Source organism: Nipponia nippon, unplaced genomic scaffold (genome assembly GCF_047370975.1).
Source record: "Nipponia nippon isolate SJK-2023a ecotype South Korea unplaced genomic scaffold, ASM4737097v1 scaffold_3, whole genome shotgun sequence".
Classification (NCBI taxonomy): Eukaryota; Metazoa; Chordata; class Aves; order Pelecaniformes; family Threskiornithidae; genus Nipponia; species Nipponia nippon.
In genome coordinates, this window is record NW_028262347.1 from 568,187 (window position 1) to 594,909 (window position 26,723).

General features: G+C 51.3%; 1 protein-coding gene across 8 annotated transcripts in view; it reads left to right on the top strand.

Moving 5' to 3' along the window:
• The window catches only part of SHANK3 (SH3 and multiple ankyrin repeat domains 3), a 375,879-nt gene that overhangs the window by 125,905 nt on the left and 223,251 nt on the right, over positions 1 to 26,723 (top strand). For all 8 annotated transcript variants that reach the window (XM_087764022.1, XM_087764023.1, XM_087764025.1 and 5 more), the window contains exon 12: positions 13,045 to 13,384. In XM_087764022.1, coding sequence (XP_087620148.1) covers positions 13,045 to 13,384 — 340 coding nt within the window. The remainder of the gene's footprint in view (positions 1 to 13,044; positions 13,385 to 26,723) is intronic.

The following is a 26,723-nucleotide window of genomic DNA, read 5'->3' on the forward strand; positions in this document are numbered from 1 at the left end:
CATCAGATGTGCACCACCTTACCTGTTTTTCATTAAAACATTTGCAGTGCTGTTAATTGCACATTGGTTTTTTATCAGTTGCATCCTGTACCAGCTGCTCAATAATTTTCATGATCCATCTTTTTGGTAAGTTTTCTTAGCCTGCAAGTTTTAAAGTATTTGTTTCAGCTAATTGGTAGCTCTCTCTGCTTTGTCATCATGATGACACAAATGCCTCTTCTCTTAGAGTATACTTCTGCATCTACAAAACAGCCCAAAAGCTTTTTCTGAAGTTTCCTCCATTCTACAAGCCACGTGTTTTTCTTAATTGTTTTTAGCTCCCCTTACTGATTTTCAGTGTACTGTAACTTCATATTGATTTCAATTATTTTTCATAATTGCAGAATAAATATATTCTGCAGTACCAATTGATGTCTTCATTTTGCCACTCTTGTTCAAACAGGCATTTAACCATAGTTGCTTTATTTCATACTTGTGGTTTTATAACTTTTCTTTGTTTGCTACTTTTCAAAAAAACTCTTAATTTTCATTCATATTTCCTTTCCCTACATGAAAGTAGATCTGGAGGAATAATACAACATTAGTCCAATACTGAGAAATTAGCTTTACGTGTTACGTATACGTAAGACTGGTTGGGGCTGTCTTCTCTTTTCTTACGCTGAACATAATCAGGTCGTGATTCATGGTCACTAAGCAACCACCAACTTCAAGTCAAAGGAATTAATTCATTGTCAGTCATAATGAGGCCAAAACCAGTTACCCCATATTACATGGAATACCTTTTTGTTGGAGAACGATGATCTGCAGCTCTGTATGAGATCACCAGCATTTGCTTGCCAAACTGAAGTGCACCATAACACTTGTTTTCCTTACGTGTACAGGCAGGGGTGGGGAGTAACTCATCCCTCAGTGACTCCACGATGGTCCCTGCTTTTGGGATGAGTTAGTCTCCTGGCCCACCTCTGCTCGAGATCCTACAGCCCTGGCGTACCATTAGCTCTGTATGGGCAGCGCTGGTGGCAGAACCTTCCTCTCTCCTGCTACTTCGGGGTGGATTTTTTTCGAGGTGTTTAGGCATATGAAGATTGGACATAGCAAAGATCAGAAAATGACCTGGTCACCGAACTCCTCACGAGGTGTTCATTCCAGGTGGAAAGATGATAAGCAGCGCATATCCAGATGCACATGGCCCCGTTCCCTAGTCCCTTCTCTGTGTGAGCTGACATCAGGGTATTAATTTAGAGCACGACATGCTAGGAAGATTACATGGGACGCTGGGCATTGAATTGTCAGTTGTTGCTGAGAAATCTCAGCTTTATGACATTTTATAGCTCAGACCAAAGAATAAGTTATTTCTCATTAATGAGGGTGTCCTGGAGCCAACCCAAGATCAGCGTCTCCTTGTCCTTCAGGTGCCCTCCTGATCTGAGGCCTGTCCCAGGTATGTCCATGCGCTGTGAAGCTATCTGTCAGAAACTGTGGGAGCTCAGTCTGGGACTACCCAGCGTGTGAAAAATCAAACACCTTCCAGTGCTACTGATTCTTCAAACTCTCCCCTGTAAAGAGGAGAAATCCTCTCCAAAGGATTTAAAAGACAGCATTTTGCTTCCTTAGGACTCTATGACTTCATATCGCTTGTTGCTAAGATCCAATAACTTGTTCATAATATTCACTGTCAGTGAAACATTTTTCCTTTTATGAGGGAAATGTGATGCCATTTCAGATCTTTGACCATCCATGTTGTCCTGGTCTGAACCTCTTTTGGCTCTACTATGTCTTTTTTTGAGATGGGGGATTTTTACAGTGGCATAAGGAGGTCTGCTTTGCTTCCTATGCTTTTGTAATGGTATCCTGTGTTTGAATAGTGTTTCTAACCACTACTAAGCTCAGAGAGAACTTTTTCTTGGAGCTATGCTGTAGAATGGCATAGAGCATCTCGGACAGATGTGTATGACAAGCAGAAGTAGAGGTTATGACAGTTCTTCTTCCTTTCTAACCTTTCCCCTTGATCCCTTCTCAGAGAAATTTTTGGAAAGTACTAAATGAGGTAGATGTTGAAAAACTTTGTATGGAAGCCATAAATGAGTTCTTGTACGATGGAAAGCTTTATTTCTTTTTGTCTATTTGTGTCCAGTTTCCTGCAGTGTGTAACAAATGTGGATGTTCTTGCAGAGCTTATTCTATCTATAAGGATAGTTGGAAATCTAAGCTGGCAGTGGCGAAGAGGTAAGATGGACAACGATAGCTTTCTATGTGCTTTTCTTTCCTGTGTGCCTTCTACAAAGACTTTTTTTGCTCACTGTTGTCAGACTGAATACTAAGCTATGTGAGGCCTTGGTCTGACCAGTCCAGCAGTTCCTAAGAAACGGTGTGGTTCTCTGCAAAAAATGCAGTAAAATATGGTGGGACAACTGTAACAGCTCCTGGGTCCTGCCAGAAGCTGGTCTTCAATTACAGCAGGGTAGAGACAGGTTTCATGCTCTTTTTGGCAGAGGAAACTCAGTGGTCTGGACTAGTGATGTTCCACAGCAGAAGTCATAGGATGGTTGTAGAACATATATATATTCTGCAGAAAATCACTGCTGGCTGGGAAGGCTGAGCTGAGTTGTGTTTGGTGGCAGTACTTGTTTGGAAACGGAGTTAGAATCTGAGCTGGGTAACCTCAAATTTTAGAGTTGATTTGTATGTTAGGCATGTAGTCGAGAACAGCAGCTCCTCAAGCTGTGGTTTCCCCTCTCTGAAGGGAAGGGACACCTGCACCTCATGGTGGTGCTCAGACATCTGCATCTCACTGGGGGACTTGTTTCTTCATGGTGAAATGCTGGCAGTTGTTGATCCTTCATTTTCACCCAAGGCTGGCCAGGGGACCTGTGCGGGGTGCTGTGAGCCTGCCCCCCAGGATGCTCCTCCTGTCCTCGTCTCTCTGAAAGCTCTTCGCCACCCCTTCTGCAGGGGACGCGGTCAGTCCACCAGTGACCGTAGGCCTGCGCAAGGGTGACCTCACAGGAGAAATCTACTTTTTTTTTCAACGTGAGTTTGAAAAATTCCTCAAAAAGCTACTGATGGAACAACAAATTTACAAAACCAGTGAAGCTTGCACAAGTCTATGCAAACTTTTGGATAAGAACTCTTTCCCACTGTACAAATATGACTGTGACTCTGTCACCTTGGCAAACCATGAATAGCTTCTGTTTCGTTATTTTCTTAATATAGATCAGGTCGACCAGCTTCTGAACCATTGCATGGCTTTATTTTGAACACTTTCTGGTTTTTAACGTTATTTTTAGAAAAGTAGATTGAATTTCGATGCATTTTTCCATAATAACCTTATGGATGAACAGACGATGCTATCCTTTCCAGGGGCTGATATATCTGTTGGTTATGCTCGCTCTTCTGCTCGCTGCGGTGGTCTTGGAGCCTCTCCTCAGGTGGTTTGCGTGAGGACTTACAGGCTCGTTTCAGTCTCACTGCTTTTCAAGGAATGGACCTATGTTGTACAACATCAATTCGTGTTTCCCAGATGCTTCATCTTGCATCAGGCTGTGATGAAGCACGTTGATATGATCCTGTCTTAACAAATGCCCGAGATTTCATTGTGTTGATACCCTTTCTTGAATCACAGAATGGTTTGGGTTGGAAGGGACCTTTAAAGATCATCTGGACCAAGGACCCTGCCATGAGCAGGGCCATCTTTCACTCGATCAGGTTGCTCAACCTTGAACACTTCCACAGCTTCTCTGGGCAACCTATTCCAGTGTCTCACCACCTTCATTGTAAAAAATTTCTTACTTATGTGCAATCTAAATCTACCCACTTTCATCAATGGTATTTGGCCGTTGTCATTGCACCAGTCCTTGAATCACCGATATTTTTATTGCTGATGATCTGTATTTTTTTTTAAGCCATTGGTAAAGACAAAAATACAAATACTGCTGTACCAAGAACTGACTTACTGGATAATATTGGAAATATTCCTGCCTGTTTTTCTCCATTAACAATTCATTATTGTGTCTGTTAAAATGTGCTCTGGTAACTTGTCCAGTGGTAGCATATAATCAGAATATCACAGGGTCAACAGTTTCACTTATGATGTCAGCAGGTATTTTTGTCAGTGAGATTTGAGCTCTTAAAGCCATCCTCACTCATATCCATTAAATTCTCATTCCTTTTTATTAATTGATAAGTGTCCTGTTTCAGTTTTTCCAAGCTTTTCCTAGAAATGATAAGAAGCTAAGCTCTTTACCGTTATCGGAATCATCCCACTGACCCTTTCAAAGCTGCCTCCCATCGCTGGAGCTTTTGAAGGAGTATTATAAATATAGGCCAGCAACTCAGTGAGCTGTAGTGCAAATTCTTTTGAACTTTGCTGCAGAAGCGTTCGACCTGCTAATTTGAATGTACATAACTGAACCAGCGTCAGTTACTGCTATCCTTGGAATTGTGGGGGAAGTTTTCAACGCTCCGTTTTGGTCTTGGGTGCATTTTTTTGCCAGTGCAGAGTATGTATGGGAGTTATTTTCAAAGACAGATCAGAAATACTCGTTAGATTTCTCCGATTTTCTGTTATCACCATTGTTAATTAATTGTGTGCTGCCTGTAACAGGCCTGAGCGGTTGTTAGGATCTCCTGGGGGGGGTTAGCAATGGCCTGATAGTCCAAGCAGGACCCTCGATGTGCTGAATGTGACAGGGTGACACAAAGGAATGAAGAATGCACCAAGCCTCTTGCAAGGGAAAATTTGCAGTGTTGAGATGCATCAGGCTGACGGATTTTATCTGAAGAGAAAGGCTGAAAAATCTCATATCAGAGTACTACTCACAGGTGAATTGTCAGCACATTTGAGAATTGCTTGTAGGGGAAAACTAGCGAGTTTAATTGACATGTATTTTTAGCAGTTTCAATTTAAGTTTTACAAATGCAGAGTAAAATCTGTTTCCAGCTCTGAAGGGCTGGCCCTGAGCAGGATGAGGCGAGAGACCTGCGTTCAGGTGAGGAGGGGTGGCTCCGAGGGGCTGTGTCCAGGGGTGCAGCATCAGCTGTGAAGATCGGTACCTGAGAGGCAAATGGAGATGGCTGGAGAAACGGTTGGAGGACGATTTTTTTTTTTTTTTAATTTAAAAAATATGATGAGGGTATAATTACTTTCGGTGGACTGCTTCTCAGTACCGAGGTAAATTGGCAGCTCCCTCTTTGGAGCCGAGAGGTTCTGGTCTGCCTCATCATCTCGTCCTTTTCCTTTAGTTTTCATTCCTAGAAAAAAAAATACCTGGAAGGTCTCTTGGAGTAGCCTCTCCCTCCTACCTGGGAGAGTAGCCTGGGCATAATCTGCCGCGTGCGGGGAGATGCTATGCACCTTCTCCAGTTTGCTTTGTAATTTTCCACTATTAAAATGTAAATGTGGCCTCTCAGCTTGGAACTGTGGAGACATTTGCACTCTGTGTGCTTTTGCTCTTTTACATGAATATTTAACATTGAGCCAGCAAATCTAAATAACCTCCGAGTGTTGATTACACTTTGGTTCATTAGACTGCAGCTCGGGGTTGTTTGGAGCGTGGTCCAGGTGCCGCCCAGGTGCCGGCGCAGCATCTCGGGGCTGGGAACTCCTTGGGGAGCCCTGGCTGCGTCCTGCTCCCACCACACCTGAGCGGTGAGAGGCGTTTGTGAGTCGAGAGCCATGCATTTCCCCTTCTGGAGGGCAGAAAGCAAACGCGAGAGCGTCAGATGAACGGGCTGACTGGGGCACAGTTGTGCTGCTTCGAGCAGCGCTGTCATGGTAACTGAAGTGATTCATTTTGCTGTGAGAAACCCAGTAAACATACTTTGATTAAACTCTTGAGAAGGTATAGAAAAGAATCTTCAAAGCTGATTGTATGAACTGCACAAAGTTTTTTTCTTTATTGCTCTCACTTCCCTCCCTTCCCCACTGGGGACAGTGGATTTGGGGGATGGGGAAACCTTCATCAGAATCGGCTACCTGGCAGCAGCCTGAAACGATCCTCTTTCTGGCCCACGGTGGCTGGGGTTCAGGCTCAACAGTTTATTGTTGTGATTACCAGCTTCTGGCAGGCTGAGAGCAGGGAGAAAGCCGGCTGTGCAGCCCACGAGGCCGGCCAAATTGTGCCTCGGGACTCGTTCTGTGGTTTGGGCCATCACGGCATGCCAGAGCACCTTGGAGGCTCCTGGTGAGGAGTTCACCTGCCAAGCCGAGGCAAATCGGCTCTTCCTGTTATAAACTGGTGTTGTGAGTAAACTGCCCGTACAAAGCCTGAGTCTCCACGCTGAGGTTTGGCACATCAGATCCTGGCTGGGGAGCAGCTCCTCGGGTCTCATGCCAGGTCCAAGGTCTCTTCCTGCTGCCCTGTGTCTGCTCCGAGGCTGGGGGAAGAGGAGCTGTGTCCTGGCTGGGCGCTCCGCTCCCCCAGCCTGTGGGGGACAGTGGCCATGTCCCCCTGCCTGCGCTGGGCTGGCTGCCCTGGTTCTGGTCGGGGACCGTGCTCCCCGCGGGGAAACCTGCCCTCTCCGAGCCTTGTTCGCAAACCTCTCGACTGCCTCTGCGAGGGGCCCGAGGGTGCAGGTAGCCAGACTGGGCCGCTTCCCTCTCTGCTGTTGGCTTGTGGGGGCTTCCTCGAACGCCCTGCTGTGCACGCCCTCTCTCGCTCTTTCCTGGCTGGCTCCTGCCCTGGTGGTCCCTGGCCCCGTGAGGATGGTGTAATGAAGCCGCTTCCCAGCCACTGCTGTAGCTCGGCCGGCTGGAGGCAGGCAGCCCTGGTGCTGCGGCCGGCTGCGGTTCCTCCTGCGCTTCCCTGGCACGAGGACAGGGCTGCGCTGGTCTCAGCTCCTGGCCTAAGGGGGGTCTTGTCCACCAGTCCACCTTGCTCCTGCGTGTTTTCCTGCCCCTAGCTCTTGCATGGTGCTGGTTTTTCACTGAGCCAGAAAACTACTGTTGCACAGTTATTCATTAGTTTTATTTTGCTGCGTGTGCTTCCCAGGCGGCTGATGAGTTGAGCTGGCGGGCTGGTCTGATGCCTGGGGCTGGCACCCAGTGCAGGTGGGAGCAGACGAGGGGGTGGGGACAGGGCAGGGGACCTCCGCCTTCTGCCGTTGGGAAGCTGTTGGATGAGACATGTCTCGTGTCCTACAGCAGATCCCCAGCCTGCCGGGAGCCCTCTCCAGCCTTCCCTTTCGGCTACCTTCTTTCTGGTGAGGAGCGTGATTTCAGTCCTTCGTACTGCTGTGACAATGGCCGGCAGGGGACAGGGCACGGTCCCATCTCAGTGACAAGCTGGGGCTCACACAGAGGATGAAGCAGGGAGAGCGGCATGAAGGAGCCTTGCTCAACGTCCTTCTGAACAGAAGAGGACTAAGCTCTCTCTAAAGCTGAGAGTGACCTAATTTTTGGCTGAATAAAGCCAGTCTGCTGTGCTGGAGGAGGACAGCCCTCAGTTAGAGCCAGCAGAGCACGTGGGACCACGGCATCCTCACTGGCACGGTGCAGGAGCTGAGCGCTGGCCGTCCTGCAGGACAGCGCGGGCAGAGGCAGGCGTTTTTAAGACATTAAATGGGCCTGGGACTGTTGCACGTTCTGGAGGCCTGGATGTAGCTACACAAATGTAATTCAGCTGTTGTGAGCACGTGGCTGGTCTGTGTGTTGTTCTCTGTCAGGGAGCCAGGGCCTCTGAAGCACGCTGCTCAAAACAAAGAGTTACGGTTAATTCAGCACTTCCAGCCCCAGTAGGAAGGTCTTGTCTTTCCCTCATCTCCCTCAGAACAGCAAAGGCTTTCCCCAAGACTTTTGCTGTTGAACACATGGTGCTCCCCCAGGGAGAGAAGTAAACAGCAAATCACGTGTTAGGGTTGTTGGACCCTTGCTTACCTCTCCTAGGAAAGGCCAATGTAAAAACAGCAATAAGAGGATGCCTAGAGGGCTTCAGCGCTGAGCCAGGCGCTGCTGTCAGAGCAGACTGCGGTCGTCCTTTGCCCGCATCACTGCCCTGTGTCTGCGGTGGCCTCGATTTTCTGGCTGCTGCAGCCCCCAGACATGTTCCTGGTGCCTTTGCTGTCCTTGTGACTGTGCCAAATGCTGATCTCCTGCCGGTCTGTCTTGTGCAAATAAGTGCATCCATCGCACCCTTCAACATCAAACTGCCTCCACCGGTTCCTCTTTTGCTTCAGGACCTGCTTTACGGATTTGCGCTAGCCCGCATCCCATGCAGTGTGGGTGTCTCCTGTCCCTTTTGCTATCTGGCTGTGGCACAGGCAATCTTCTCTTCCACATTTCTGCCATGTGCAACAGATTTTGTCTCCCTTGCTGTCTCCACCTTGTTGTGTATCATGGCCAAGAACATGGTTGTATCTCTTGAATATATCTAATTTCTCTCCAGAAAGACCCAGGCTTGCGCTGTATCTGCATGGCAGAGCTTCCAGACTGGCTGGACATAAGTCTGTGCTTAGATGAGGGCTTTGGAGCAGCTCTGGAGCATCTGGAGAGAGAAGTCCTATATCACTCACACAAGTGGTAGCTGTATTCCTCTGATTGCTCCCCTCCTGTGAAGCTGCCTGGATGTCTGCTCATCGGCGTTCTCGGTGAAAGCCAGGCTTTCCCAGGCACGTACTGTCATTTCTAGGTTTCTAACCTCTGTGTAGAAACATCTGGTCTTGGTCCAGTTGCCTTCCTGGCTGCACAGTGGCCCTGAAATGGGCCCCGAGGCAGTCCAGGTGCCAGAAATTAAGCACTGAAGTCAGGGCAGGTGAGGTTTCCATCATCTGGACCTCTGCTCTGAGGCTCCTGAGGGCTTTTCTGAGTCCCCCTGAGCTTTCGTCTGGGTGCCAGAGTAGGCAGCCTGGCTCCTTGGCTGCAGCTGCTTGGGTGAGAAGACATCAGAGCATGTTTGGACACCTGAGAGCCTAGGGAACTTTGCAATCTAAATGTATATCAGCTGAAAGCCTGTGCTCTTGTGATAGTGCTGGAGAGCAGGCTTTGCCACTCATTTTTCAGACTCGTGTGACTCCCTTGCTCCTAAATCCCACTTTGGCAAATGAAATAGTCTGTCTGAATCCCACCTCGCGTGCGGTTACTGTGCACTGGGGGCCAAATTAAAATTACACAGATTGTGCAGGTGCACCCTGTCTTTCAGGAGATTGCCTTTGCAGCTATAGTACTGTCATCTTAATATGCTTCTGGAATGGGAAAACTTTGGCTTTACAACCTGTTATGTGACCTGGATCCCTTCTCGTTTACTCCTGTAAATGCTATGTTAAGTTGTGCTTCAGGGACTCTCATACTTGATGTTATGATGAATGGATTAGCGAGTAGCAGAGCGGTCCTGGGCTGCTTTCTCCAGCCACTCTGCCCTTCCTCTCTGACGTGAATCTGAGACAGAGGTGGTGTTTTTCTTTGTTTTTAAGGCGGATGCTATAATTTTGGTGTTGGGAGGGAGCACTTTGAATATATGAGGTGATGACTGCTCTTGCATAGAGTGTGGAAATGCGTGACCAGGTGATTTATTTGACAGGCTAAATTAAAGCACTTGCCCTGACCTGTGTCAAGAATTATAAAGTACCCTCCCTTTTACCAGTCAGTCCTTGAGCAACCTGTTTGTGTCTCATTGCCCAATAATTGTTGCTTGCTGTGAACGTCTCGCCACGAACTGTGCTGATCTTCCGCCTCCAAACCTGGCCCCGACCCTTCAGCGTCTCCCTGGTGTGAAGTCTGTGCGGTGGGGAGAAGCAGGGACTGGAACAGGCTTCTGCTTTTCAGTTAAGCTAAGACAACCAGGAGCAGAGGAGATCTAGCACAGACCAAGAGCATCTCCTGCCTGGTGTGCTGCTTTCATCCCTTGCAAGACAAATCTCTGCTTTTTTTGTTTTCTCTTTCTTTTTTCTTTTTTTTCTTTTCTTTTGTCGATGTGGTAAAAGCAGCTTGCCAATAGGGTTATTTTACAGTAAGCTTGCATACGATTAGTTCAACATACAGTTATGATTTTTTCTAGGCAATTAATATCAAGAAACTAATTTATAAAACACACTAAAGCAAGCCCAGGCCAACTGCTGCTGTCTAAAGTTTTCATCATTGCACTCTTGTTTTTCTGTTTCTTTCTCTCTTGGTTTGGTGTCAAGACCACTGATGCTGAGCCCAGTCGCGCACGGAAGAACGATGAACCGGACCAGTACCTCAGCACGGGTCTGGCTCTGGTTCTGGTGCTCTGAGTGGCCCTTTTTGCCTCCTGCTGGCAATGGACGTGCACAGGGATCAGCGCAGCATGGACCCTGCCTGAGCAGCTGGTGTGGAGCACGGGTGGCACCGGTCATCTGCAAAGGGCTGACTGCTGCTCCCGCTTCTCCCAGGATGGGGGGAGGAATGGCCCAGGCAGATTTTTCTAGGTCTTCAATTTTTTCTTGCTGAATATTTCCTGTTTACCAAAATTCTCATATGGTGCGGATCCAAACCTGGCGTTTCTCCAGCTGTGACACTGCCTACTGGTGGAGCACTGCTGAGACCACCTCTCTGGGGCGTCGCTTTTCCCCACCTTAGGTGCAACAGGCTCAGATTGACGCTGTTCTGGCAGAAGGGCACTGAGCTGTGTTTGGTTGACTGACGCTGTGAGCTCATGGCCTTTCTCAGGTTACAGTCCCCTGATCATAGAATCACAGAATCATTAAGGTTGGAAAAGACCCTTAAGATCATCGAGTCCAACCGTTAACCTATCACTGCCAAGGCCATCTATACCATGTCCTCAAGCACCACGTCTGTCCGTCCTTTAAATACCTCCAGGGATGGAGACTCAACCGCTTCCCTGGGCAGCCTGTTCCAATGCTTGACCACCCTTTCGGTGAAGAAGTTTTTCCTAATATCCAACCTAAACTTCCCCAAAGATCACTCGGTTTCACCTGTGGTGGTGGTCCCTGGAAGTACACCATCTGTGTGCTCACTTGACCAGTCTGTGCCTTGGCCTTTGGTTCAAAAAGGTATTCAGGTACTGACTGATGTGCTTTTATCACCAGGCAGCGTTTGGCACTTTTACTAAAAGTAATTCTGTACTTTTTTCCAAGAGCCATGCTTAAAGTTACTGACTTGGCTTGGTTTGAAAACAGCTCTTTGGGACTAGCAAGAATCTTCCTTGCGTTTCCGGTGACTGTCTCCAATTTCTAATAATTTTTAGATCTGCCGGTTACCGTGACATGCATCCATTTAATGTTTGCTTCTCTGATTTTTTAAAGTGGTTTTCTATGAGAAGTGATGTAGTACAAAATTAAATGTCTCCTGGAGATCTGTCGTGTGTCTGGATGACACATGAACTTGGGTCGGCAGTCCTCGTCAACCAAACCTGTTCAGCATTGCCTGTGACATGATTGTAGTTAGCCCTGACTGTGCCTTCCTCTCCAGCGTGTTGTGTTGGTAGGAGAGGCATCAGCGTCCTGCGTGCTACAGTCCTGCAAGCTCCCAGGCATTGAATCCACAGCACATTTTGCCCCGGACTGCATCACATCCATGGCCCAGGCTTTGCTTCTTTCCCTCTGACATCCCTTCTTGTCTGTGGCCTCTGGGTGACCATTTTGACCCATTTTTCCTGTCGGGGTGGCCTGGACGTGGGGCGATGGCAGCACCGAGGCTGTGGGCAGGCAGCCGGCAGTAGAAGGCTGGGGAGCCGGGCTGAGCCGCTGCGGGGAGTACGGATGCTGCCGGCAGAAATTCCTCCACCGCGTGGCTGAAACTCATCAGGGAACAAATGCATTGCGTTGCTATGACAACAGGAAGATTTACAGGAGCCTGAAATCCTTGTACTTTGAATCTAAAATATTCCTTGGGAAAATATTCTGATTATGGCTGTGCAGCACAGCTGGGAAGTGCCTTCAAGGTGTTCAGTCGAGGGTGACAGGGGCCTGAGGCATCGCTCAACGTCGGGCAGCATCCTGCCCAGGCCCCTGGCTGCCCCCGTCCTCTGCAGCCCCGTGGCAGTGGCCATCGGAGCGTGTTCAGGGCTCACACGCTTTGTGCAAGTTGCAGTGGGAGAGGCGGCCTTGGAAGGACAAAGCCAGGGGAGTCTTGAATGTGGATGAGGCAGGAGGTCCCCTGTTAGCGGGATCACGCTGCTTCTGAGCATGCCTTTGCATAGGAGTGCAGGAGACCTCTGCGTGCTTTACCTGTCCCCTTGCTTTTGCCACTAGGTTTGCACCAGAAATGGGCTGGATATTGTCAACTCTGGGTTCCCCGCTGGACGTTGCCACACACGTCAGACAAACTTTAAGCATGTTAAGCTCCAGGATGGAAGTGTATTCATTAAACAAAATTTAGGAAAATATGTCTTTCCTGACCTGAGGTCTGCAGTGCTGTGGCTCCGCAGCAGAACCCTCCTCCCCTGTGACCAGGTCGGGTTCCCCGTTTCCACTCTTTCTTCCTCTGCAGAGCTGCAGGCAGAGGCAGGAGTTTGCATCTTCAGGTGGCTTTGTGAGGTCCGTTTCTTCCGCACGCTCCCGAGGGTTAGGTAGAGCGTCAGGCAGGGCAGGGAGTCGCTGGTGTTTTATTCTGTGCATTGTATTTTCCAGGCTTGCACTTGGCAAATGCCTGAAGCTATAGATTTAGGCCTTCCCTGCCTCTGAAACACAAGAGTAAGCGGTGGCTGGGGTTACTGCCAGCGTCAATGCCCTGTGCATGTGTCGCCGCCTCCAAACCGGGGTGGCAGGTGGAGATGGGCTGGCACCCTCCCTGGTTGCCCTTGCTGGTGCTGCCTTCCCCTCTGGCAGCGTTCCTCAATGCTTCCCAAGATGCCACCTCCAAATCCTCCCCACACCGGTGCGCCGTGGTCAGTCTCGCCTGCCCCGCGTGCTCCTGGGGCGGTTTCCCTGGGGTGGTGCAGGGAGAGCAGCTGGAAGCAGGCAGAGCTGTGTCCTTCTCTGTCCTGGCCATTCCTGCCCTCCCAGCCCCGCTCCGCGTGCTTTCCCAGCCCTCCTGCTTTGCCGCCACCTCCCAGCCAGCCATGGCTGGCTATCACCGGCTTCACGCTGCGCGCCCTGTAGCTAATGCTGCTCTCCCCGACTCTTTTGCAGTGCCTTTCAGAGAAACTCCTAGCTACACGAAGCGGAGACGGATCCTCGGTGCCGGCGGCCTGTCCTCCCCGCGCATCCTGCAGCGCTCGGCCAGCGACAACAACCTGAAGGCGGAGAGCCGGGCGTCCTACTCGCCGGTGCCCTCGCTCCGCAGCCTGCCCCCGCAGCTGCTGGCACAGATGCAGGAGGCGGCGGCGGGGGCCGGGGCAGGGGATGGCAGCTTGGCAAGCTCTGGCAGTGCCCGCAGTGCCCACAGCCGCTCCCCGTCCCTGCAGCGGGTGCAGGAGGAGAAGGAGGCCGACCTGCCCACGCTCCGGAGGAGCAGCCGCAGCAAGGCCAGGTAAGAGGCTGAGGGGAGGCAGAGCGAGGCTGCCCCGTGCCATGGCTGGCGCGTGCCTCGGCACCCACTGGAGCCCCCGTGCCTGCATGGGGCCAGGCACCCACAGAGACCCTGGGCGGCAGGTGGGGAGCGGGAAGGCCGGTGGAGCCCCATGCGGCCCTGTGTCTCCCTGTCCGCACGCCGCAGGGAGCAGGGCTGCCCAGGGCCCAGAGCAAGTGCCGAGGGGTTTTTTCCTCGATCTTCTCCACAGCCCTCGGTCTAATCTTGCGTCTCAGAAAAATGGTAAGTACATCAAAATGCCGCGTTGCGCTTGTCGTTGCTATGACAATGAATGCATCCTGAAAACTAATACTTTGAGGTGGCACATTGCAGATAAGCCAACACCTAATGCGTCCCAACCGACCTGTGGTTATTGCGGTTATCGGTATTCTGCTTACGGCCCGAGTGGTGGTGTTGCTCTCCTGAACCCACTGGGGCCGGGGAACGGCTGATGGACACCCTTGCCTGACCCTCTGAGTGCCGTGGGGAGGCCTTCCTCGTGCTTCGGGTGGTTTCCATGGCTCGTAGGCGTGGGAGCGACGTGGACCTGGCGTTCTCCCACTGCTCCCTGTCACTCGCTGGCCGTGTGCAATGCGAACGTTGGCTCTGCCACTGCTCGCCATAGCTGGTGCTTGTCTTCAGCTGGAAGCCAGGCGTGGGTGCCCGTTCTGATCCAGGAGGACGGCTGCTGCTCCCTTCAGACAGCAGAAGTGCTGCTGGAGAGCCTTCGTGGCTGAGGGTCCCTTTGGTGACCGCTGGGGTCAGGCTTTGCTTTCGGAAGCCCTCTGTTAGTGGAGAGGCGAGAGCGACCGCAGCCGTGGCTGATGTAAAGCAGCATCCGCTCGGAAAGGGCTGACGAGAAACTGATACCACGAGGCCAGAGCAGGAGTTTGAAGAGTGGGTACCAGGCCTGGGTTATAGCTGTGTTCACTAATGACCAAGAAATGGACTTGAGTGTTGAAGACCCAATCTGCAGATGGCAGCTATTTACGTTAACTCCATAGCAGAAACGGCTCTGAGGCCCTGTGAGGCAATCTGAAGAATCTGGGGAAAAAGAAACATGTCGGTGAATAAAAAATAATGAAAATAAATATAAAATAGCTACTAGAGGGGAAAAAGTTGAACCACTCAGGTACCAGCTAGGATTCTTAATTAATAGTTTAACTCAGGAGAAGTTGCAGGATGTTTTCTAAAGAGCTGCATGGAGGCCTCTGCTCAATGGCAACTTCAGTCCAAAATGCAGCAATATTAGATGACCTAACAGTGTGATGGCCGATCATATGGAAACCAGTCTAATGCTTTGGTCAAAATCAATGATGGCACCTCAGAGTGCCGCGTACCAGGCTGGGCACTACCGGTCAGCAAGAACAGTGCGAGTTAAAGGGTTTCGGAGATGCAGTGAAAATGATCAGGAATGAGAAAAAAAAAATCTCTACTTTGAAGAGAGATTTAGAAGAGCGGGATTGTTACCTTAGAAACGAGATGAATAGGAGGAAATATGTTAAAAATATTGAAAATACTGAATGGCTTATCAGAGGGAAATAGGGAACCTCTGCCTGTTTCACAGCACAAGGAGAAAGGAGCATGCAATGAAATTAAGGGCAAGCACACTCAAAGGCAGTACGGAACGGTGGCTTTTCTCCACCCTGCAGTTAGCTCAGGAATTCACTGCCTTGGGACTTGCTGAAGCCAGAAGCACAGTATGATTATAAAAGCATTAGGAGATTGGTGTGGATAAGAAAAATACTGTGGGCTTTTATAATCAATAAGCTTTTGAAAGTATTCTCAAAATTATCTGGAGCACCTGATGGCAAGGCAGGAGGAGGGCAGCTGGGGAAGAGTCGAGCCTTACCCAGCTGGGCAGTTCCCGGTGGGAGGAGAGCTGGGGCACGGCTGGGCTTGGAGGTGTCGGGGATTTGGGGTCTGCCGTGGGCAGCAGCGTGAGGGGGGCTTGCAAAAGCAGGTCTCTAGTGCTGCGGGAAGAGCCGGTGGCCAGCAGCTGGTGTGCTGTGCTGCCGGCTCCGACCTGCGTAGCTGCCGCCCCGTCCGGTGGCCCCGCGTTGGCCTGTTTGTTCCCTGCCGAGTGTGGGAGCGGTGGGATGCTGCCGCAGGCTTGGGGCTCCTCTTCAGCTTGGTGCACAGACCTCCGAAATACCTGCTGAGTGTTCGCACCTGGCTTCACCGGCTCTGGACTGAAGCCGGCGGGACGGCTGCTCGCTGTGCCATCCATTGCGGCTCTGCAAATGCCCGGAACGGGCAGAGGAAGGCAGCTGCCTCTTCATCCTGCTGCCAAGCGCTGCTGGAGGGAGTGTCTGCCCCATTTTCGTCTGTCTCCTGCTTGTGCAAACTTTTAAAGGATTGCTAGAGTTGACTTAATTATTCCTAGCTATATGCATTTTATAAAATGCATATAAAAGTACATTTTACTCCTTTATTTTCATATACTTGTATATTTTTGCAGGGATAGGAGGATTATGAAATCCATTACACCGAGTTTGGGGCAAGTGAAAGTCACATGCATGCAACCTGCGTGTTCAATGGCTGGTACGCACGAGCAAGTGCAGAGCTGTCAAGATTGTACAGAGGTGGTCTTAGTGATGTGAGAAAAACAGAGGTGATAATTCAGCACGGGGGAAAAGCAAAGGCTCTTGGCCAGGCAGCGAGGCTGGGGCCCGATAGCCGCTGTCCCGTGTCCCCTCCCGTCACCTGGGTGGTGGGCAGGGGTTGGCTGCCCCGGGCTGTGAGCAGGGCAGTACAAAAGGGACGTTCCAGTGTGGGGCTGGCCGTCACCAGGCAGTGCCTGTTGGAGAGCACTGCTGCGTGGGCGGCCGGGCACTCCTGGAGGAGCAGAGAGGGGCCAGAGGGCCTCCTGCCTGCCACCCCCCCGTCCTGGCCACGGGGGCTCCCAGTGGTGCCTGGGGAGGGTGTCAGCCCTTCCCGTGGCTGCCCCCGCGTCGCTGCAACCCCGTGGTGGCCGGGGGGGCTGGGTGGATGCCGCTCTCCAAGTCGCATGGGCTGATATTCTTTTAAATTACACAGATATATGCATGCACCATTGCTGTTCAGCATGAAGCTGTGTGCTAACAAGTGCTTAGAGCAGCTAATTAATAGTGGTATTTTGTTTGGCCCAGTATTTCTTTCACTTGTTGTTTGGCCTTGTTGCCCTCCCGGTCAGCTCCCAGTGTGTTTGTGTTGGTTTGACAGAGCTTTTATTTACTCCAGGGCTGGGGAAGAGTGGTGCAGTGATCCCTATCTCATCTGAATACTCAGTTCCCAGGGATGTTTTATTTTCAAACAAGAAAGCCTTCGCTTTGTGGTAAGTGACAAGGCATCCATACACATGCGGAGTCCTCTCGCATCTTCCTTGAAAAGTCTTGCAGAAGAATTTATTCTGGGTCAGATTTTTATTAGAGTAAATATCAAGAAAATTTAGTGTCTGCAATGTTTCCCCAAAATTCTTTATTCTGATTGTTTTGCAAATGTATTCAGGATGGCAAAGAGGATTTACATGAAAACTAGTTTAGCATTAGCGTTTCATTTTTCCCAGAAACGATGCGCAGAAGCACCTCGCGTGCCTGTGGGCTGGCCGGCGGTAGCCTCAGCGCTGGCGTTCGGCTGTCCTAACGGCAGGAGCAGTTGTTTGTCCGTGTTGCTCTCATGACTTCAGCCACGCCAGTGGTTCTGAGTCCTCCCGTGGTCTGCAGCTCTCCGACCTCCGCGGAGGCTGAGCAGCGGTTCCGGCTGGCCAGGAGGCTGGGCGTGGGAGCGCAGGTCTGACCCTGGAGCAGGGGTGGGGGGCGTGAGCCTGGGGTCGACCATCCCCGTGGCGAGGGATGGACCATGGCCAGGAGCCTCTCTTGAGTGGGATGGGCAGGGCTGCAAGGAGCCTGGAGCAAAGGACCTGGGTGATGCCGAAGGTTAATCCACCCTAGCGTGGCTTGGGTGAGCCTCGCGTGGCGTGTCCCCAAATGTCTTTTGGTGGTTGGCTGCATTTGTGCTAATAAACCGCTCCTGGGAGCGAGCCTGGGGGAGGCTACTGCCGATGCAGTTGGCTCTGAACCCCCCAGTTGTGCTGTGGATCGTCGGGGGTCCAGGGAGGACCAGTGGGAAGGGTCTAACCTACAGAACGCCGACTGTGCTCATCCTGCCTGTTCTTGGGAAGCCCCGGTGATGGATGTGCTCTGGCGTTTTCCTCACTCCTGCCTCCCTCCCTCCTCACCACTAGGAAGTTTTCTAATGTCTGATCTGAATATTTCTTCCACTGGTTTGTTATGCCATGTTTACTCTGAATAGGCACGGTGACGAGCTCGCTCGCTTCCCCCTCACCGCAGTCTTGCGCACGCTGAAGACTGCTTGCCGTGTTTTCCTCGGTGTCATCTCTTCTGTTGGCTGTTAGCCCCCATTGCCTTGCCCTTCCCAAAGGTCTTTTTTCTGCGAGCTCCTGCCGTGGCTCTTCTCCAGGCTCCCGCTGTCCCCCTCCTTCCCGGCGGAGCGGTGCCCGGCGCAGGCACACAGCAGCAGAGGAGTGCGGCAGCAGAACAGTGTTGCCTGTTTTTCAGGCTGTAGTTTTGATAGCTCATCATATTGCGTTTTATGAAATGGTGTGATGTGTGACTCACATTCAGCGTGTGATAGCCTCCACGTTTTTTCCCCCTCAAAACCCACTACATAACCAGTGTTTCCCTATCTGAATCCTTGTGCAGTTGATGATTCCTGCGTAGATTTAGTACCTTCAGTTTATCAGGATCCATTTAAACCCTAAGGCTGTTCTTTGGAGTATTTTGCAGCCCCTTTATACTGCCTGTAGATTTGGCAGGGATCTTCTCCAGTCCATCGTTCGTTTTGCTGAAGGAGACACTGGCCCAGGCCAGCCCCTGGGCACCTGCGCCCTTTGACGGGGAGGCTTTGGAGGGCCGTGCTCCCGCCCTGCCGTCGGGTGCTCGCGGGGCAGCCGTGAGGAGCCCAGCAAAGGCCAAGGTATGCGGCTGCTGCTCGGCAGCCAGCTCCTCTTGCGGTCTGTCCTTGACAAATCCCTTCTGACTGTTACCGCGTTGCTTCCTTCTAGGCAAGCACAAACACTTTGGCTTGTTATTTGTTCCAATGGTTTTTTTCCAAGAAGTGAAGTGACGGTATTTCTTTAGCTTTTCTTTTTCCCCCTTTTTGGCCATTTGCTATTTTCCACTCTTTTGGACACACTCTCTATATAACATGAGCCTTCAAAGATGACCTTAGGTGTTCTTAGATTGCTTCAATCTGTTCTTAAACTTCCTACCACATGTGTAGTCAGGCACATCCAAATATTCTTAATTAATTCCTGCTTTTGGTTTCCAGGTAGGATCTTAACTCTCTGCCTCTGAAATCTCATGGTTGATCTCTGATTTAAAGACAAACAAGTATTAAGCACATTGGTCTTTTTAGTTTCATCCATTGAAAGCTTTTCCTCTCTGCAGTGAGCCAAAGGAGCACCGACAGTTGCCAGCAATTCCTGGGATCTCTTTCTTGCTGTCAGTGTATTTACAGAATGAATACCTGCCTCTCGCCATGCTTGTGCTGTCCAGATGTTTGCTCCTGTTGGCTTGTGCTTTTCCTTTACATCTGTCCGTAGCAATCACTCCTGTTTTCCAGTTTATGTAGTGTGTTTGAAGTCAATGATTGTCTTAGGATTTAGCTGGTTTCTTACTTCGCTGCTTATGCATCCTCCATGTTGGGATAGGTCTGAAGTCTGTTTTCCTTCACCTTCCCTATCATGGGATCATGTAATAGTTTGGGTTAAAAGGGACCTCTGGAGGCCATGTCCCACCCTGGGCTGACCTCTCATGAAACCTTGCCTCCAGTATTCAAGAACGTATAGAGGTTGGCCCCAAAATGCACTGCTCATATTTTGCTGGTCTTTCTTGCTTTCTTCCTAAGACGTGCCAAACACTGATCATTTCAGGATCGTTCCTGCCAACATTACCTCTGCCTTCACATTTTCAGCCACTTGGAATCAAAGCGCTCAAAGAGCTTCTACGGCTGTTTTCTGCACCTTCTCTATAAAAATAAATTGTCATGAATGTAGTCCAAGAGCTTGCTGGACAGTCAGTGTCCTGATCCTTCCCCAGTAGATCTCTGGATAAATGCAATCTCGTATTATCCCTAAGTCCCATACGCTAGCATCGAGGGGCATAGCCTAAGACACTGCACTGGATCAGAATGGCTACCTGGCAAGCCCGGTGTCTTGTCTGATGCCTGCCCCTGGCGTGTGCCTACGGAGCAGGACACGTGCTGAGGAAAGCAGGGATTATCCTCCCCGCTCTCTGAAATACCTCCTCCTTTGGTCCTGTCCGTAGGCATCTCTGCAAAAGCGAATGTGAACCGCTGGTGCGTGGCTGAGTGGTGGAGCCCTGTTCAGCCGGATACTCGCCGTAAGAACTGCACTGAGCTCAGTGCTCTTCAGCGGCAAGTAAACACAGAGAGCCTCCTTTTCTAGCACCTCCCCAGAAGACTCTTGGCACTTTGCCACCTTGAACAAACATCCTTCTTCTGAAATTGCTAAAGCTGCAGTTATTGCATCAACTGGAACCTGGGGACTTTATTTCTAATATTCTTGACCTCTTCTTGGGGGGTTTAATAAAACAAATGCCTTGTCCCAATCTCTTTTTTAGTATTATTACTTTTAACAATATGAACTGATTCACTATTCCCAAGACCTTTCTTTCCTCGGCAATGTGAATGAGATCTTTGCCCTAAGTACTAAGTCACTGGTTTATTTATTTATTTATTAAAAGCTTTAGACAATTTGTTTTCCCTTCCTGGCTTTTGAAAGGGTTAGATCCATTTGATTTGTTCTACCTGCATCAGGGATTTGAGAAGAAATTACCACAATTTGTTTCATTCTCTCCTCTGTGCCTCGGTTTTATTTGACTCCCCTCTGCGTCTCAGCTGTAGCCTGAGCCCCGCTACAGCAGCTTCTCAAAAATAAATCCCCGGGGTGTGGGGGGGACCCTGAGGGTGGGTGATGCACAGGCTGCCCGCGTCTCTGGGTGCTCCTGGGTCACCAGGCTGCTTATGGTCCTTCTGCACTGAGCAGCACAGCAATGCCAGCGCCGTGCCCAGCACTTGGGGTACGATGTTTTATTTTAGGGTGGGATAGTGAAGAGCGTACGTAGGGGATCTCTTGCTCCTAGTGTGACACCATAGTCCCAGACAGCTCCACCGGTAAGCAATGAGATGGGCAGTGCTTTGTGGAGAAGGGCACAGTGAGGAGACAGAGTCCCCAGTTGTTGGACTTGGAGACCTTGTGCAGGAAATACGGGTGTTGGCAGAGGAGTTACAGACTTGCGGAGTAATTTAAGTTGGAAGGGACAGCTGGAGGTCATCTGGTCCAGCCCTCCCATCTAAAAGAGAAAAGTGGGCTCCAAAAACTTGTTGGTAAAGGAGCTGGAAGGGCCTCGTCTCCACCTCCCCCGGGTGTGCTCCTGCCCCTCACTGAGGGCTCCGGCTGCCCCAGCTGCAGCCGGGGTCAGGCTCTGGGATGGGGCCGAGTCAAGAGGGTGCGGGAAGCCTCGTCGGGGGCACCCCTTGGCTGCGGAGCTGCCTCTGAGCTCAGGTCCTGAGCTATGCCATGGGGTGCCTGTGCCTGGCAGGCTCTGGGACCCGCCTCATGCCAAAGGGCTTGCCTGGCATTCCCAGGATCACCATCCTGCCAGCCCATCGTCTTTGTCCTCCGGGACTGCAACCCTGTCCGCAGGGCCTGTGCCCTGCCCTCGCCCCAGGCTCCCGGCTTGCCAGCCCTTGTGGGGCGGCTGCTCCCGGCAGGGCCCCGCTGCAGACCCCGTATGAACCCCAAAGCCAGCTCCCCTCTGCCATCTGTCTGCTGCAGGAGAGAAACCTGCTTTGGCAGAACGTCTTCTCGGGACCAAGTCTCACCTTAAGCATGCGAGTAACCACCTGCACCACAAAACATCTCTGAGATGTGAGGCTCCCCTCAATGCACACCAAAACGCTCCTGAAGTAACTAGGACAAATACCTTTTAAGTTTTCATAAACCAAAAGGGAATCTGAGCAATATTCAAGTGAGATTACCTCCGTGCCAGGCGTGTTTGTCTCTGTAATAGCCTTTTCTGTTTGCCTCAAAGTTCCCATAAGAATATATGCTGTCAATTTGGGATACCAGCGAAGCTTCAGGAATATTTATTTCAGTTGGGCAAAATTAAAATGGGACTAGATCAGACAAGCGGAGACACCCAGCAGAGCACTCTTCTCTGCCGGGGTGCAGGTGCCTGCCCTGCCTCCAGGGCTGAAGGTCGCCCCTCATCACCGTAGTCCCAGCTTTCGGCTGGGCCGTTCTTACCAAATACGTGCAAAAATCTGCAGCTGTTCAAAGAGAGCAAGCGATGCACGCAGCTCTTACAATAAATATAACCTAACACCCAAATAAATAGCAGAGCATTTGGACAGGCTTTCACGTATTCTATTGGTTAAAACATTGACATTTTTGTCTGAAAGCTATACTGCAGGATTTCTGAAGTCTGGCAGAGTTTGCAGGACCCTCCTGGAGAGCTGTTTTGTCCTGGGTGAACTGGAGCACCTGGCAGCGGAGGAAGGTCTTGGCACGATGGTAGAGTGAGGAGACACAACGGGCTAGCATTAAATCTGATCTGACGTGTGGAAGAGGAGATGAGGTCCGGGGTGGTTGGAGCAGTATTTGGGAAGGATTGGCTGAGTCTGAGGAGTTGAAGTTCCAATGACTGATGCAGTCCAGAGCTGCTGTGGGGACAAACCGCGACGCCTGGGGTGCAGGAATGGGAGGGCTGCCAGCGCCCAGCGGTGGGGCGGCTCGCTGGTGGGGAAGGGCTGTGGTCGTGTGTCCCAGGCCAGGATCTCTGGGGGGGCTCGTGCTCCATCGGCGATCCCCGCCAGGGACCGCTGCCTCCGGAGTGCATCGGGGGAGCGGCTGTGCTGCATTTGTCTGCACATCGCACTGGCGCTGCCTGTGCGCAGTTACAGGAGTAGCCACCGTTCAGAAAATGTGGAGTAGTGAAGGACGACAGTTTACAGGGCTCAGCATCTTGAGGAAGGAGAGACACTGAAAACACTTGCTGTGCCAGCTTCAGAAGGGGAGTTTCAGAAAGATAACAGAAATTCATCAGAAAGGCCTGAAAAATCAAAAGCCGTAACAACATCCGTAAGGGCAGTATGGGAAGCGCTGGCGTGATCCAGGCAGAGCTGCACGAGGCAGGACCTTTGGAAGAGATCATCAGTAAGGCAGTGGAGCTGGTCTGGGAGACTGTCTGAGAGTAAAGGGACCACTGGGCGTGGGAATCTGGGTTTGGGGAAGATAGCGTGAGCCGCCAAGAGCAGAATGAAGCTGTCTTCCACAGGAGGAATTTGCGTGGGCTCTGGTGGGATGTGACATCTTCAGCCAAGGTGAGGTCCCAGTGCAACAGGCAGGAGAGAGTGTCCCGAAGGAGAATTCCTTTACTGCCCTCTCCCCCTGAGCTGGCAGGGAAAATCAGGGTCTGGGAAGAGAAACCGCGTCACCCCGAGCAGAGCGCTGTGATGGCAAGCGCCGATGGGATTACACAACGTATTTATGTCTAGCAGGTGGTGGCTACATGAGGGGAGAAGGGCTTAAACTCTAACAGGATCTTTTAGCAGGGGATTTCAGTTTCACCTGTCCAAAACGTTAAAACTTTACATTATAAATGTTAAGATGATGTACAAATAATGCATTAGAGTGTTTTTTTCCCCCCATATAGTGTTTTTATGTTTTTGATAGCACAGGGCTGGGAACAGCAGGATGAATGATGGAGATGAGGAGCAAAGGCAAAACAGGAGACGGGAGTGGGGAAACAGAGAGAGAGAGTAAAGCAAAGCGGACCACTGACTGGAGCTAACGCTCAAGGGTTTTGAGAGCTTTCATTAGGTTTCCCCTCGTGTGAGGTTAATATGGAAACTAGGCACTTAGGGTATGATGCAGAGCGATGCCCTGAACTTTATGCAGAGCAGCAGCTCTCCGTGTCTTCCAGAATCCTAATTCAGGACAGCCTGGGGCTCTGGGGCCCCTGCAAACCCTCCAGAGCTGGTCTGTGTGCCTCCCTCGCTCCGCGGCTCTGCATTGCTGGTCCCTGGCTTAGTTATTTTGTACTAGAGGAAACTGTGAGACTTCAAAGGCCGATGGAGTTTGTTGATAAATACAGGCAATGCGTACTGCAAGGAGGAAATTCAGACAGCTTCTACATTTTGCTGGATTTTAAATTAACTGCAGTCCCACAGGCTTCCTTGTCAGCACCGCCATGAAAAATCTCTGCTTTTTTATGAGGACTCACTCATTAAAATACAGAACAAAACATCAGAATGTATAAAACAAGATGGAAAATAATGTCAATAACGTGGTGATGCTATTCTGTCAGTCGGTGGGACACGGTTACCTGGCTGGAGTACAGCCCTGGTCGCCCCGGCTGAGCAGAGGGCACGGGCAGCAGCGCTGCTGAGGAGGGCTCTGCCAGCAGAGCAGCGATGGGCCGGGGGGGGCCAGGTTTGTCAGAGGAGGGGAAGTGTCAGTGACACCGGGAGGTGACATTTAAAGCTACCAGAAGGAAACGTGATTTCCTTCGCACCCAGCTGCACCACGCGGCTCCCATGGCTTCATTTCTCATAATTGGTACCTCATTGCAATCTATGCTTGTTGAGGTTTACTGCCTGTGATTTACACTTGTCAGCTTGCTGGTGAGGAGGATGTTTTCTCAAGACCAGCTTGCCCTTGTGGGCCTCTCCGGGGTGACCAGCCCCTCCTTGGCAGGGGGTAGCCGGTAGGGTCTGAGCGGAGGTGGCTGCATGTTGCCTGTGCCAGCCCACGGGCGGGTGAGTCCCACGGATGTCCTGGCTGTGCCGGAGGACCACTGGCGTCCTTCCCGCTGCACCAGTCCCGGTCGATCGCTGTGATGTTGCTCTCCCAGACGAGCTTTTCATTCCATGGAATATTTCTGCTTGGGGCTCTTTCTTTCCTCTTTTCATTTTTTAACCATTTTTTTAAGGGGTGTCTGCCTGCAGCTGCAGGCTCTCAGTATCAGTTTCTCATCCCTCACTTGCCAGGTGTGTGTCCTGCTAACGGAGCAGCCCCTGCTCCTCACCCCATGCCCGCGGGGCGCACTTGGGCATTCCTCTGTCCCTGTGCAGATTCGGGGAGGGGATGTCCTCAAAAGACCCGGGGCGAATTTTGGCGTGGCTGTGCATTCCTGGTAGGATGCGAGCGGCTGCGTGGCTCAGAGCAGCGGGCCGGGAGCGAAGGCAGTGTGGATCGAGCGGGTGGGCGATGCTGTCCCGAGTCACGGTTTGCCAGCAAGGAAACTGCGTTGCAGTAGATGGGTCAGATAGCAGGGCTGGTTCCAGTGATATATTTTCTGGATAGCGATGTGTCATGACTCTCAGCTTGTGGCTATCTCCATATTCTTTGCGCATCCAGCTGCTTTTTCCCGAATATGTTAGTAAAACAATTTTTTCCTCCTCTCAAGCATCATCCAGCTGTGATCTCCGAGTGCTTCACATCGGGGAGTGAGATCATACTCTTGTCTTCGGTCCTTGAGTTACAGGAGACAGCAGAATCGCTGTGCTTTGCTCCTGTCCCTGAGGAGCTGTAGGTGGTGTCCCTCGGCCCTGGTGCGGTAACTTCCCTCCTTCATCCTCAGCCTCCTGCTGCCTGTCTCTGTGTATTTACCTGCTGTGTTGCCCACCGCCCTTTGCGCCGTCTCTGTGCCATTTCAGCACTGTTTCTTGGTGCTCCACCTGCAAGCGCTGCCTGACGCTGTGCGAGTGCTGGGCAGGAGCCGAGATGTCATTGCAGCCACCTCGGGGAGGCTTTGCCTGCTGTGCAGGGACTGCCACAATTAAACAGGCAGTTTGGCAATGTAAGAGACGGCATAGTGAGTAGCAGCGAAGGTATCCCGGTGCCTTCGTATCCATCAGTGGCACAGTCTAGCCTGAATATTGTGAGCGTTATTGGGCAACCTGCATTGAACAGAGCTGTGCAGGGTGAAGGCAGAGACGAATGCTGCAAAACTAGTGGGGGCCTGGAGAAGCTCTCTTGTATGCAGAGATGTGGGAAAGAATGGGATCAAACAAGGAGGGTGGGATTTAACGTAACGGTTGGTTTGGAGGAGCCATAAAACTGGTAGTCTGTTCTGAGCAGGGTGGAGGCACCCATTCGTAATGATGCCCTCCCCGTAGTGATTCACTCGCGCTTCTCACAGCGTCGCTGTTTCTGTAAATGTGAGCAGGTACACGTTTATTTATAGATGATAGATGAGCAGGCAGGCAGAGCAGCGGCTGGTCAATACCGACTGCGCTCCTCAGCGGGGAGCATGCTCTGCTCCGGAGATGCCGCAGAGCCGGGTGCCCTGGCAAGGCACGAGGATGCTGTGGTGCAGGGAGTCGGTAGATGATTTCAGTTTTGCCAGTCCAGAGTATTTAAAATTGACATTGGCTGCGGGGCTGACTCACAGCAAAAAGAAGCAGGGACCAAGCAATGAAATGATGAACTGTAAAGGAAGTTATTACTGCCCACCAGGTAACGAACACGGGGACCTCCCTCTGCGGGTGCAGCACGTGCCCAGCACCCGGGGAGACGCAGAGGAGCGATGCTTCTGGCTAAGGCATGAGGACTGCTGCTCACAGGAGTCATGGCAGGGGTATTACAGCTCCTCTTAGGTGTTGTAGGGATTTCTGACTGGGAGTAGAAAACTACCTGTGTGGGGGCAGGTTATTCCTGCCTTGCTGCTACGGGTTTTTATACCTTCTGCCTTATGAATTAACCCTGCCTCCCACTGGTGCTTGTGCAGGCTGGACTGTAGTTGTGAATCCAGATTGCCATTTCTAGGGTTATACTGTTGTTTTGCTGTAAGCTGTCTCAGTTATGTAGGACGGCGCACGGCAGAGGCTGTCGTTCCTCGCCCTGTGGCTGTGCCAGCAGCGGGGCCAGGCTGGCAGCGCTGCCCCGCGGTCCCGAGGCACTGGGAAAGCAGCCGTCCCCTCAGAGCTTTTCAGCAGGCTCAGGGCTGAGTCCTCCTAAAGCTCAGTGCGGCAGCTTGAAACTTCCAGCCCTGGTGTCTGCCAGCAAACGCTGCTCTGGTCCGGTAAGAGCGTGGCCAGCTGCGGGGAGGTGACTTATGCTCCTGCAGGCAAAGATGGGTCCAGCGTGCTTAAACTCAGCCAAGCTGCGTGTACCAAAGTTCATAAAGGGCCTGCACGCTTGCCAGCGTGCTGTTGGTGCTTCGCTTCATCTGACGCTGCAGGAGTCGTGCTCGCCTTCAGCACAATTCCC